This window comes from Centropristis striata, chromosome 19 (assembly GCF_030273125.1).
Source record: "Centropristis striata isolate RG_2023a ecotype Rhode Island chromosome 19, C.striata_1.0, whole genome shotgun sequence".
In the NCBI taxonomy this organism is placed as follows: domain Eukaryota; kingdom Metazoa; phylum Chordata; class Actinopteri; order Perciformes; family Serranidae; genus Centropristis; species Centropristis striata.
This window is the reverse complement of record NC_081535.1, coordinates 28935494-28947535: the sequence shown is the minus strand read 5'-3', so window position 1 is coordinate 28947535 and position 12042 is coordinate 28935494. Positions and strand designations below refer to the sequence as shown.

Genomic DNA, 12042 nt, shown 5'->3' with positions numbered 1-12042 from the left:
GTTAATTCACTGTAGTTATTTTCAGAATGTACTTGAACTTGTCACGAAAGGGAAAGGGGAAGTTTTGGAGGTTGTTATTTATAGATTATTACGCAAGAGTTGGATGGTCCACCTGAGAGCTTGTTATGCTGAATGTGCTCCAAGAACTGAAATAAGTTTAACACTCCTGAGTGAGTCTGACAAAAAAAACAAAAAACAGTATAAATATGTGGTCTGTTAAGCATATATCTGGAATATCAGGAAGATTTCAGTTACAATATTTTGTTTAGATAATCAAGTAAAAAATAAGGTTCAGTCTTACTTTTTCCAGCTCTAAATAATCTCTTCTGATCTTATTTTTATTAAATGCAAATCTACAAAAAGCTGCAGATGCTTTTATCTATTAAAACAAGTTTAAATCTCTTCTTAAAACTTTTCCCTCTCTGAAAACTTTTGAAAATCTGTGCATCTGTGCTCGTCCTGTATTTTGTCCTCATTCTCATTAAAACTGTGTTATTTCTAGCTTTATTTCCTTTTATCGTAGAACACTGTTATGAGTAATAGCGCCACACATATTACTTGTATTATTATAATTAGTTTATTATACTATGGATAGAGAGTCCTGTGATCCAAACAAAGATTATATCATAAAGTGTTGAATAAAAGGCTGCAAATTAAGCCTAAAAACTATTTTTTAAATCTAAAACCATGTATTAAAACAGTCTTAAAGTGAAAATTTAAATATATAAATGGTAAATAATGAGCATCTGTCACCATCTGACCTCTTATTTCTCATCTCCTGCTACTTTTAAGATAAAATAACAAACATTTAGGACACAAAGAGTGTATAAAGGCAGCAGTCTTACCTTCTCTGGCTCTGATCAGAGCGCTGTTAGCCACAATGCTTTCTATCTCCATGTGTGAGTGTGTGTTTGTCCTGAAAGCTGTCCCTGTTTATTTGTCCCAACGCTGCGTGAGGAGCATCCAGTGTTCATCCACTGACTGACATGAAATCAGAAGTGATAAATAAATAAATAGATAGTAAACAGTCCAGTCGGTTGGGTTGGAGACGGAGGAGTGGCTGCTGTCTCCTGCAGCCTGTGACTCACTGATGAATGGGCGCACAGGTTGCTGCACTTTGTGTAACGCAGGACACTCCCTCGTCTCAGAGGAGGGACACAAACACCATCATCCTCTGAGGAACAAGTTGTGTGAGGATTTAATGAGTACTTTAGCTGTCTGACATCACTCATTTTAGACAACCTGTACTCTCTGGGGTTGTGGTAACAAAAGGACAGTGAATAGGTGGATGGACATGTATGAAAACATAATGCATGCACTTGAGAAAAAAAATATTTGCAACGTTTTTCTGAATTTTCTTAATAAATGGAGTCTCTAGGTGAAATTATGCCGGAGAAGTAGACATTTAAAAATCTCCAATTATTGTTCTTTTTCGCTCATTTTTTGTCGGCCGTCCCATTCATTTCAATGCAAAATTCTGGGTTAAGGTTCTTAATTTTTTTTTTTTACAAGAAAACTTTTCAGCAGTTGAAAAGGGCACCATCAGGGCAACATAAGTTGCCCTGATGGTGGCGCTAGATGAAAACTTGAGGGATCACCCAACAGTGGTAGAAAATTAACTAAGTGACTTTACTCAAGCAACTGTACTTATAAAAAAGAGTTTTTAGGTACTTTCCTTGAGTTTTTCTGGTACTTTATACTTCTACTCCACTATATTTTAGAGGGAAATATTGTAACTTGTTACCTATGATAACATATTTTAGTAAAAAAAAAATAAAAAATCTAAATTTGTTTCTTTTTAATGATAGTTAGAGTTTTTGACTCAAGCATGAAATGCTTGCTTCCTGTGACCATACAGTCTGTTAAAAATCTGCTGTAAAAGATCAATTTTATAACAAACTTGAGGCAAATTCCAGATCACAAAATTGGAAGGAGGCATTTTGGGAACATACTGGTAATCATGCAGGAATTTTTTTTTAAAATTAATTAAGAGTTCTGGATGACTTGCATTGGCACACAGAACCATGTCAAAACAAGCTTTTTTTTTTAGCAGAAATAAGTTGTGGGAGCAAAAAATAATAACATCCCACTCCATTTTTGTAGGATGTAGATAGGTAGGAAGGAAACAGTCCGTTTTTTCACCACTTCAGGCCTCTAAAAATACATATTTTTTTCTTTTTCTTTGAACTACTTTAAACTCTGATCCTAACCTATGATGAGGAATCACAAGCAGATATTGCTTCATTTTAGGATCTCACATGTCAAAAAAAGTTATGAATCACTCATCTGAACAATCAAACTATTCATCTCCCTTCAGATATTTATAGTAATAGATGGTAACTAGTTAACAGCGTGTTAACTGTGGGAAAGTGTTTGTTGTCATATATGTGTGTGATGTGGAGAAAATCAGTTTTTGTGTTCAGCCTATTTTAATTTAAGTTTTTTAAATATCACTACATGTTTATTAACAGAGTTTTTAGATACTTTAGAACAGAAATATTTAACTGCAATTCAGATTAGAAACACCTGTCAAGATTATATATTTGTTCACTCTCATACTGTAAAAAGTTACCACATACCTTATTTAAATACACATTTGTTAGATTTTTAAGTAAATTATCTGATAATTTTTTTCACCACGTGTGTTACAGCAGCTCATTCAACAGTTATTATAATTTAATTAAGAGAACTCCTGACATCTAGTGGGCAGATGGCACATTTACAATTCATTGCCTGTTCTTTATTTTATTTATTTTTATTCTCATGAATAAATGTGTTTTTAACGAAGCCAGACTTATTATTGTTCAGGACCATCTTTGATTTGATTTTTACCAGCTATTGTTTAATATATATGTACATATTATAATTAGTCTTTTTACAATGGGATTTATACTTCTTTCCTCTCAGTTTCACGCTCGTAAAAAGTAATTTGAACTCTGAATCTCCACATCTTTACAGTGATTTCTGTTTTTTAATTTTCTTGTCTCATGAGCGGAGAGAAGGATTTTGATTGAGATTAAACTTTCCAATAGATTAATGATCAATAACGTTATTGTCATTATGCAAGCAGAACAAAATTGTAACTGTGTCAGCCCCAATTTGTGCATTTAATTACAGACTTCACGCATATTTACAAAGAATAAGATAAGACATTAAATGGATAATAAAGCAGTATCAGGGCAGGCGGATTGATTTTTTATCGTACATTAATGATCAAGGCTGTGATTCGGTCATCGATGATTATCAGAAACAGCCGCGATGATATTAAGGACGGTCTATCATGTTATGTTGCTTTTCTACAACAGTTCTTCAAGCGTCATTTATTAGTTAATAGCTATTTTATACAGTCTACAGTCAGTATACTGTTTGATTTAATAATTGATTTGCCTCCGCGAACACAAATAGTACCGTAACGGTTGGGACCGAATTGATTATATGCTAAAGTTACATACGAAGCTAGCTAACAAACCAGCAGTTATGTCGGTGATTTTGTTGAAACTTGATCATATTTTAAGGAGAAACTATTTTCTGGCTTTACCTCGGAGGTCCTCCGACGGCTCTGCCTCAACTCACGGTCAGTTTCCTGACAGCTACTTGTTGCTAACTGTAATTTTAACGGCCGGTTAGCTCAGTTAGCACCGGTGTTACGATTATACTGGTGACCCTGTTAACTGGTGACTTTCAGCCGGTTTGCTTTGTGACATAGCTGCTCTCTGTGTTTATGTGAGGGACGAGCAGATAGATGGGGAAAGACATAGGTGGATTCATGCCAAAAAATATTCTTTTTAATCTTCCAAAATAATAAAAAATAGTTACAAAATCATCAAATAAATACTCTGGGCCCAAAACCAACAAAACTGAACTAAACTAAGGTAGGGTTTAAACATAAAAATTAACATTAACGTGAAGACACAATTGGGGCGTATATATATATATAGTGGCTGATCTGCCCATGTTCACACACAAGGTAGGTCAGACAATAGAGAATTTTAAAAACAATGTGCTACAAACAAACTACAATAACACATACCAGTCTAATGCAACCATATCAAACTAAGAAATCAAAATAATAACTAGAAGAAGGAAAATACACTACTATCAAAAGAAATAAACTAAACAAAACTATCTCTCCCCCCAAACTGCAGGAAGAACATGGTTTAGCCCAATTGGCCATCACTATTAAAATAGAATGCATTCAGCTGAGTTTCACTTTTGCCAGCCAGATCAAAGCCTCAGCAGCAACCCAAAGGAACTGGTAACTCAAGGAAAACTGAATTAGTGCAATGACCAGATAACTTAAGGAAAATACAGAAAAGTTAACTAAATGTGTGCACCCAAATAGATAACTCAAATAAAGTGTATGTTATATGAACTCAAAATGTGTCCAGTAATTTATGTGTAAATATATTGAAAGATGAAAAGGGAACTTAGTGTGAAAGAAACAAAGAGTTACCACCGTTTTACTGTGTGGCTGCAGGTGTGGCCATCACAGTTTAGGTATTTTATTACATAATTGCCTGCATAAAAAGGTTAAATGTGTGTTTTAGACCACAGTTGTGTTTGGCTGAAAGTTGCCAGTTAACATGGTCACCAGTTAAACCATAACACCGGCGTGTAGAACCTGAACCGGTTCAGCAGCCTCTACAGGCAAGAGTAAATATCAGACTAGTTTCTGTCTTTTACCTGTTCATGCATTATATTTAAGGCGACTTTGAGTATTTTTTAAAAGTGCTATATAAATCCAAACAATTATTAGAGTTTCACAGAAAAAGAGAAACTGCTGCTGAGTGCGGACAGAAACTGAGCAGGATGTATAGCTGTAACACCAGTAAGTAGGCTAATATTAGCCAGTTTGCTATCTCTTGTGTTGTGTTGTCTTTTTTGGTTTTGGTGTTAGCAATTTTTTGACTATTTTTTTGATCACAAGTAATGTCATCAAACTAATCAAATGCTATATGTTGTTGTATATGTTCATCTTTGTGGTGCTAAGAAAGCCTCTTGTCCAGTCAAATTACTGTTGTAAAACTACTATATATCAGCAATACCACAATAGTGCAGAGCATCAGCAGCCTGAAAAGTTCACTAAAGTTCATACGGTTTGTTGTAGTAATTCAGTGACTTGGAGTTACATGTTGGTAAATATTGCATGGTCACCAGTGATGACAGCACAGTCTTGAGCAATAGTATGCAAAATACATATTAATGCAGCATTAATATTAAAACATCAGATATGAAAACAAACTACGGAGCCCCTAAAGGGACATGGTGAAAATAAAGAAAAACTTTGGTTTCTCGTGAGCACAAGAAACATTTCTCCTGCTCACGAGACATTTTCTGGTGAGCACAAGATACTTTTCTCGTGAGCACGAGATACTTTCTGGTGAAAGTATTTTTCTCGAGAAAAGTATCTCGTATTCACCAGAAAATATCTCGTGCTCACGAGAAAAGAAACCAAAGTTTTTTGTTTTTTTCACCATGTCCCTTTAGGGGCTCCGCACAAAACACTGACAGGGAACATTTTACTGCACAGTCAACACTTTTACTAAAGAGAGGTTTAATGCAGGATTTTGAGGTCTGTGGTTTTAATGGTTTTACTTCCTCCACCTCTGACAGGAGGAACAGAACCAATATTACAACCATGCTGAAGAAGACAGACTTCTCCATGCCTGGTAACACCAGGAATGGACCAGCAGAGACTGTGAGTCCTTTATGTGTACACACAACTCATATGTTTTCATCACTACACTGGAGCTGATTAGTCACTGCAGAGAGTTTTTTTTAGATGGAAGGTCTAAAGAGACTCACAGCTGGTTTTAATGTGATGAAAACAAAATTATGTGGCCAAACTGGATCATATTTGACTGGAGGTTCCCACTCATTTCCTTAAGGGATTTCTTCTCTATCATTGCATAAACTAGACCCCTGACTGAGTGACATATTTTATGGATATGTCATATCATAGTCAATATATAAAAATAACAGTGAAGAAGCACTAATTAACTGTTAAACAATTAACACAAATAGTAAATGCAATAACTGCAGGAAGTTTGGATAAAAACAGATATTTGAATTAATTTAACATTTTAAGATGAGTTTTCCTGTTATTTTTTGGAACTTTTAATACAATTCTCTGTATTATGTTTGCGTTTTTTTATGATCATACATATGAAGGACAAAAAAATAGTAGTAGAGTAGAAATAAATACATAAATAAATGAATAAATGTAGAAACTAATTTTAATAAATATATAAAGAAGTGCAATAAAAATCAATATGTTTACCTTTTTTTGAATAATTATTTTTTATTACTTTTATTTCATTTATTTCCACATTTATTTCTTACATTTCCACATGTATTTATTTGTTTATAATATATATATATATATATATATATATATATATATATATATATATATATATCGATCTCGATCAATCTCAGATTGTTAAATAACTTAAATCATACAAAAAGAAACCAATTTTAAATGATTTATTATTATTAAAGAGTTGGTCAATAGTTCTGAGGAACCAGCTCCCTAAAAATGAAACTGTGGTTTGTGTTTGAAAACCTTTGAAGGGTTTAGTTTGCATTTCATGTGAGAGAATCTGAATGCCAACAAAGTAACCACCAACAAATCAGCTGCCTCTCTCAGATACCAGTCAAAAAATCTGGAGTTCTGTTTCTCTGTGGAGTTGGAAACAAGTTCTCAGTTGAATTTGGGATCCGTGTCAAACTGATTATGGACCAATTTGATACTTTCAGTAAAATCACAGCGTTTGAAACAATGTGCACATTGTGCCTGTCTGCACACTGAGTCCCAAATACAGAACTGAACTTTAAGAATGATATTATCGAGACTTTTAGTTGCCCTTATTCAACTTTAGAACTTAAAATAAACAGAAGTAAAAAATTTAAATTACCCGTTATTTAACACTACAGGCAAAATCACTTTTTTCCTCCACTGATACTGATAAAATACACATTAAGTTGTTTAACTCAATTTTGTCTATTTGTGTTTGTAGATTTTTCCCAAATTCACCAAAAGTTAGAATTAGATAATGCCTTATTTTCATATTTAAACATACTATTTGTAATGCAAAAAGTAATTGTAATTAGTAATTAACTTGGTTGGAACTTTGTTGGTGATACCTTTTAGACTGAAAATCTCCTTTTTTCTGACCAGAATTAGAGGCAACACCAAGTGTTGCCCTGATGGTGGCGCTAGATGAAAACTTGAGGGATCACCCAACAGTGGTAGAAAATTAACTAAGTGACTTTACTCAAGCAACTGTACTTATAAAAAATACTTTTTAGGTACTTTCCTTGAGTTTTTCTGGTACTTTATACTTCTACTCCACTATATTTTAGAGGGAAATATTGTAACTTGTATCCTATGATAACATATTTTAGTAAAAAAAAATGCTTCCTGTGACCATACAGTCTGTTCAAAATCTGCCGTAAAAGATCAATTTTATAACAAACTTGAGGCAAATTCCAGATCACAAAATTGGATGGAGGCATTTTGGGAACATACTGGTAATCATGCAGGAATTTTTTTTTAATTAATTAAGAGTTCTGGATGACTTGCTTTGGCACACAGAACCATGTCAAAACAAGCTTTTTTTTTTTTCAGAAATAAGTTGTGGGAGCAAAAAACAATAACATCTCATTCCATTTTTGTAGGATGTAGATAGGGAGGAAGGAAACAGTCAGTTTTTGCAAAAATACTGAATTCTTTCATCACTTCAGGCCTCTAAAAATATATATTTTTTTCTTTTTCTTTGAACTACTTTAAACTCTGATCCTAACCTGTGATGAGGAATCACAAGCAGATATTGCTTCATTTTAGGATCTCACATGTCAAAAAAAGTTATGAATCACTCATCTGAACAATCAAACTATTCATCTCCCTTCAGATATTTATAGTAATAGATGGTAACTAGTTAACAGCGTGTTAACTGTGGGAAAGTGTTTGTTGTCATATATGTGTGTGATGTGGAGAAAATCAGTTTTTGTGTTCAGAGAAATGACAGAAAATTACGAAATCTGTGTTTGTTATTATAAATGTTCAGAAGACAGCTTTACCTGGTTAATAATGAGTGAATCAGGATGTTAAAACTTTCTTTAAACCAGTGATAAATATATATGTATATATATATATATATATATATATATATATATATATATCCATACATATCAGATGGTAAACACATGATGCCCTGAACAAGGGGAAGCTCAGGGCCTTTTTTGTTAAGACTTCCTTTTTATTAATCCCGTATCAGCATTTAGGAAGGAAGACATGTGAGGAAGACCTCAGCTCAGTGTGTAATAAGGCAGGGGCACAATTCTCGCTTTTACGTCTTCCACTGATCTGCGGATGGGAGATTTCACAGAGCAGTCAGATGAGGGTCTGCGGTGGGCTCCTGCTCTGTGGCCTTATGTCCCTGTAATGTGCATGGAGAGATCATGTGTACGCTGAGTAAGAGAGGACCTCTTCATCGCCCAAATTCACCAAATCCATGAATAAAGTGAATATGTGAGGCTTTAAACATCATCAGTGGTTAGGGGTTTTAATGTTTTATTCCCCGGCGCCACAGAGACGTCTTTAAGTGCTGTAATCAACAGGAAAATGTTTGGAATGACGCTCGGAGTTCTTGATTACGCAGCATCCAATTAGCAACGATCAGGACAACGTGATACAGGATCACCTCATGCTGCGTAGGCGCCACGTGAAGCTACCACTTCCCTCCGTCGGCCATTTGCTTGGCCCGCCACTTCCTCCGAAGTCCTATTTCAACCTATATTAGACGTGGCTTTGAAGTGTTACTGAGACTTTCATGTTTTCCAGACATTTATTCGTTGATCTTCTGACTTTTCCTTTTGCGCCAACAGCAGATTGACATTTGTGGTTTTGAGAGGAATGTCTCAATTTAATGGATTGTCAGAATGTTTTTTATTTTCATTTTTTAAGGTGCAGTGTTTTGTCACAGTAGCATGTTGGCATGACTTCACCTCCTGGCAAGGATCTGAGCAGTCAGAGGACATCTGAAATGTTTTGGAAAGATCAGAAAAATTATTTGTGAGGAAAAAACACTTGATAGTGGAAGGCACGTGTTCCGACAAACAGGCTTCATCAGTGTAATTAATTACAATGTTACATTTGAATTAAAGCCTGCTGGTGTGCAGGGTTATCATGGATGTTCCTGATGAAGACAATAGCTGGAAATGTTTTGATTACAAAAATGCTGACAGACTCTCATGACAAATCAATTGTCTTGGCAGGTGCCTGTGATTGTAGCAGTTTAACTGTCAAACGTTCTGGATTCAAACACAGTCTGTCTCCTTGAACAAAGACTTCTGATTGTGTCGGTGGTTTCGGTGTCTCTAGGCCAACAAGCAGGAAGGAGGTCAACTCTTGGAAACTTCATCCTTTGAGTTTTTGTTCTCTAAGAGGCCAGACAAGGACCTCCACATCCCCCAGTCCTCCTAACACCGTTGTAGTCAAGACCACCTAAACTGAGACCAACAAACACCAAGACCAGATCTTTCACAAACAAACTAACAGATCGAGGCAGCAGTAGACCAGCAACTCCTGTGTTCTGTGAAGTAAATTTACTGTTTTTATTAGTGGAGTCTGGTGGATTAGCAGAGATAATGGGGGCAGTCGGTTCAACTTGTGAACCTTCTGAGAACCTGTGGCTACAGAGCCACGTCACTACGTCACTGTATATGTTTCTATATGTCTCTTCTCTCCCAGAAACACTAGAGCCAACTACTAATAAATAATAATAACTAGAGATGGGAATAGTTTATTGATGATCGATTAATGGCCGTTAAGAATTTGGTCAATCGCATGGTATTTTTTTAAATTTAAATTTTATCTCTGACTGCGTACCAGTATCACTGAACTGAAACACGGCTGAGTGTTCAGTTCTGCGGCCGTACGTCAATAAGCCAATGAGCTGAGAATTAAGTTGGATAAAGCTACAGTTTGCAAACTGGAAGCTGCAATAACAATTATAAAACACACAGAAATACAAGAGAATTAATTTTAGCAAAACTAGCTTACCGTATCAAACCTTGCTAGCATGAATTACTGGGTTTAATTTGATCCAAAAACGTATTTAAACACATATTAAATATGAAGATTACTGTGAAAACTAACCTCATGCCTCTTCGGGGGCTAAAACATTGAACTCATTGACGTTATCTTTACAGTTTAATCTCAGTTGAGTTCGTTTTTTTAGATTGACAGGATCAAGTCTTTTTCCGTCCTTTTAAAATAAAAGTGTCCATTATCAAAACAGGCTTTTGCACAATACTGTATATATATCTTTTATTTTGCCCATGTATGCATGCAGCAATTAATCGATTATTGATCGTTAACATTATAGATAATCGAGTTGGCAAGTTTCTTCCAAACGCCCATCGGTAGAGCATACATAACGGGGGCAGTCGGTTCAACTTGCGAACCTTTTCAGAACCTGTCTGCTTTTCCACAAGCTAGAGAGCCACCTGGTTACGTCACTGTGTACGTCTCTACACGTCTCTACACGTCTCCACTCTCCCAGAAACACTAGAGACAACTACAAATATAATTATAACATTCGCTGACAGCACTGTCTCTCTACAAATGTATCTCCTGGCTTTGCGAGCCTACGTTGGTATCCAAAACAGGGTTATTATAGTTAACGAAAACTAACGAAATAACGAAAACTAGAATTGAAAAAAACATTTTCGTTAACTGAAATAAAAATAAAAACTAGAGTTTTTAAAACACTAACTGAAACTGTATTGCGTGGTTACAAAACTAACTAAAATTTTAGTGAAAATGTCCTTAGTATTCGTTTTTGTCAACTTTTTTCATTCATAATTCAGTGTTTCTATTTGAACATGCAACACATGGTAAATATGTTTACTGAGACTGGGATGTCTACACTCCAACCAAAATTCTAAACACCCAGAACTGTAAGAGTTAATAACCTTATTGGCGCTGATATGGATAAACCAAAGGAAATAAACGCAAAATTTATTATGACCACTTTGAATCTGGCACCCAACGTATAGCCCATTACAAAAAAACTAAAACTAACTCTAAAACTAATAAAAACTAAACTAAAACTAAGCATTTTCAAAAACTAAAAACTAAACTAAAACTAGAAAACTCACTCTAAAAACGAACTACAACTAACTGAATTTGAAAACAAAAATTCACAACGAAATTAAAACTAAAACTAATGAAAAATCCAAAAATATTATAACCTTGATCCAAACACGACTGGTACAACACATTTGTTCTGTTCGTCTTGATTGCTATGGACGGCTGATATGATGCTGTTTTGATGTGGTTGGATGACGGAGGAGGAGAAGAAGTGGAGAGCTCCTGGTCAATATATATTTAATGCACCAAAGCTCAGATTAAAATCTCTCATGCTGCAGAATGAATGGAGAATACGGGACAGAAGCTATTCTTCTGGAATAGAAGAAGCCTTCTGGACAGAAGGCTAGTCTGCCAACACAGAGGCAACCACTCACTCAAGTTCTGACAGAGCAGATGTTAAGTCTGTTCCTGAAATACACACATTAGTTTTTAGCCTTTTTGGGAACACTAGCCCCCTAACTGACTACCTGGTTCCGATCGCACTGCAGTTAAACAAATAAAAAAAAAGAATGATGCACGTTTTTGTTGGTCTGGTGGTTTGGGATCACCAATAGTGGGTGCTGCTCTGGAGCCAGTTTTCCAGGCTGACAGCTGGTTCTTTGGATGTCGAAACTCAAAGAACTGGTTCAAGATTAGGCTCCAGTTCCAATTAGTAGTTTGACACAAATCAGTAATGATACTATTCCTGATGAGTGTGACAGCTGGCTTCCTCCAGGGTTTAGGTGGGAACTTGTTAATGCTGATTGATTGATTGTTCTTTGTTATTGGTTAGTTAGTAGATGCGTTGTCATTAGTAAACAACAAAGATGACAAAGACAGTCTTTGACAGTCTATTCTTATGTAGATAGACAGATACTTTATTTGTCCCACAGGAAATTCTGGTT

At 35.3% G+C, this 12042-nt stretch overlaps 2 protein-coding genes across 4 annotated transcripts in view; one reads left to right on the top strand and one right to left on the bottom strand.

The window, feature by feature from the left end:
• grk5 (G protein-coupled receptor kinase 5) overlaps positions 1-1419 on the bottom strand; it is a 28657-nt gene extending 27238 nt beyond the window's left edge. Inside the window, exon 1 of the mRNA XM_059357277.1 lies at positions 846-1419. Coding sequence (XP_059213260.1) covers positions 846-897 — 52 coding nt within the window. The 5' untranslated portion in view covers positions 898-1419. The remainder of the gene's footprint in view (positions 1-845) is intronic.
• Positions 1420-3407: 1988 nt separating this feature from the next.
• The window catches only part of scarb1 (scavenger receptor class B, member 1), a 53082-nt gene continuing 44447 nt past the window's right edge, over positions 3408-12042 (top strand). For 2 of the 3 annotated variants that reach the window (XM_059358018.1, XM_059358020.1), the window contains exons 1-2: positions 4246-4828; positions 5614-5698. In XM_059358018.1, the coding sequence (XP_059214001.1) occupies positions 5639-5698 (60 nt within the window). In that variant the 5' untranslated portion in view covers positions 4246-4828; positions 5614-5638. Of the gene's footprint in view, positions 3575-4245; positions 4829-5613; positions 5699-12042 lie in introns of those variants that run through there. The other variant, XM_059358019.1, reaches the window with a different exon arrangement.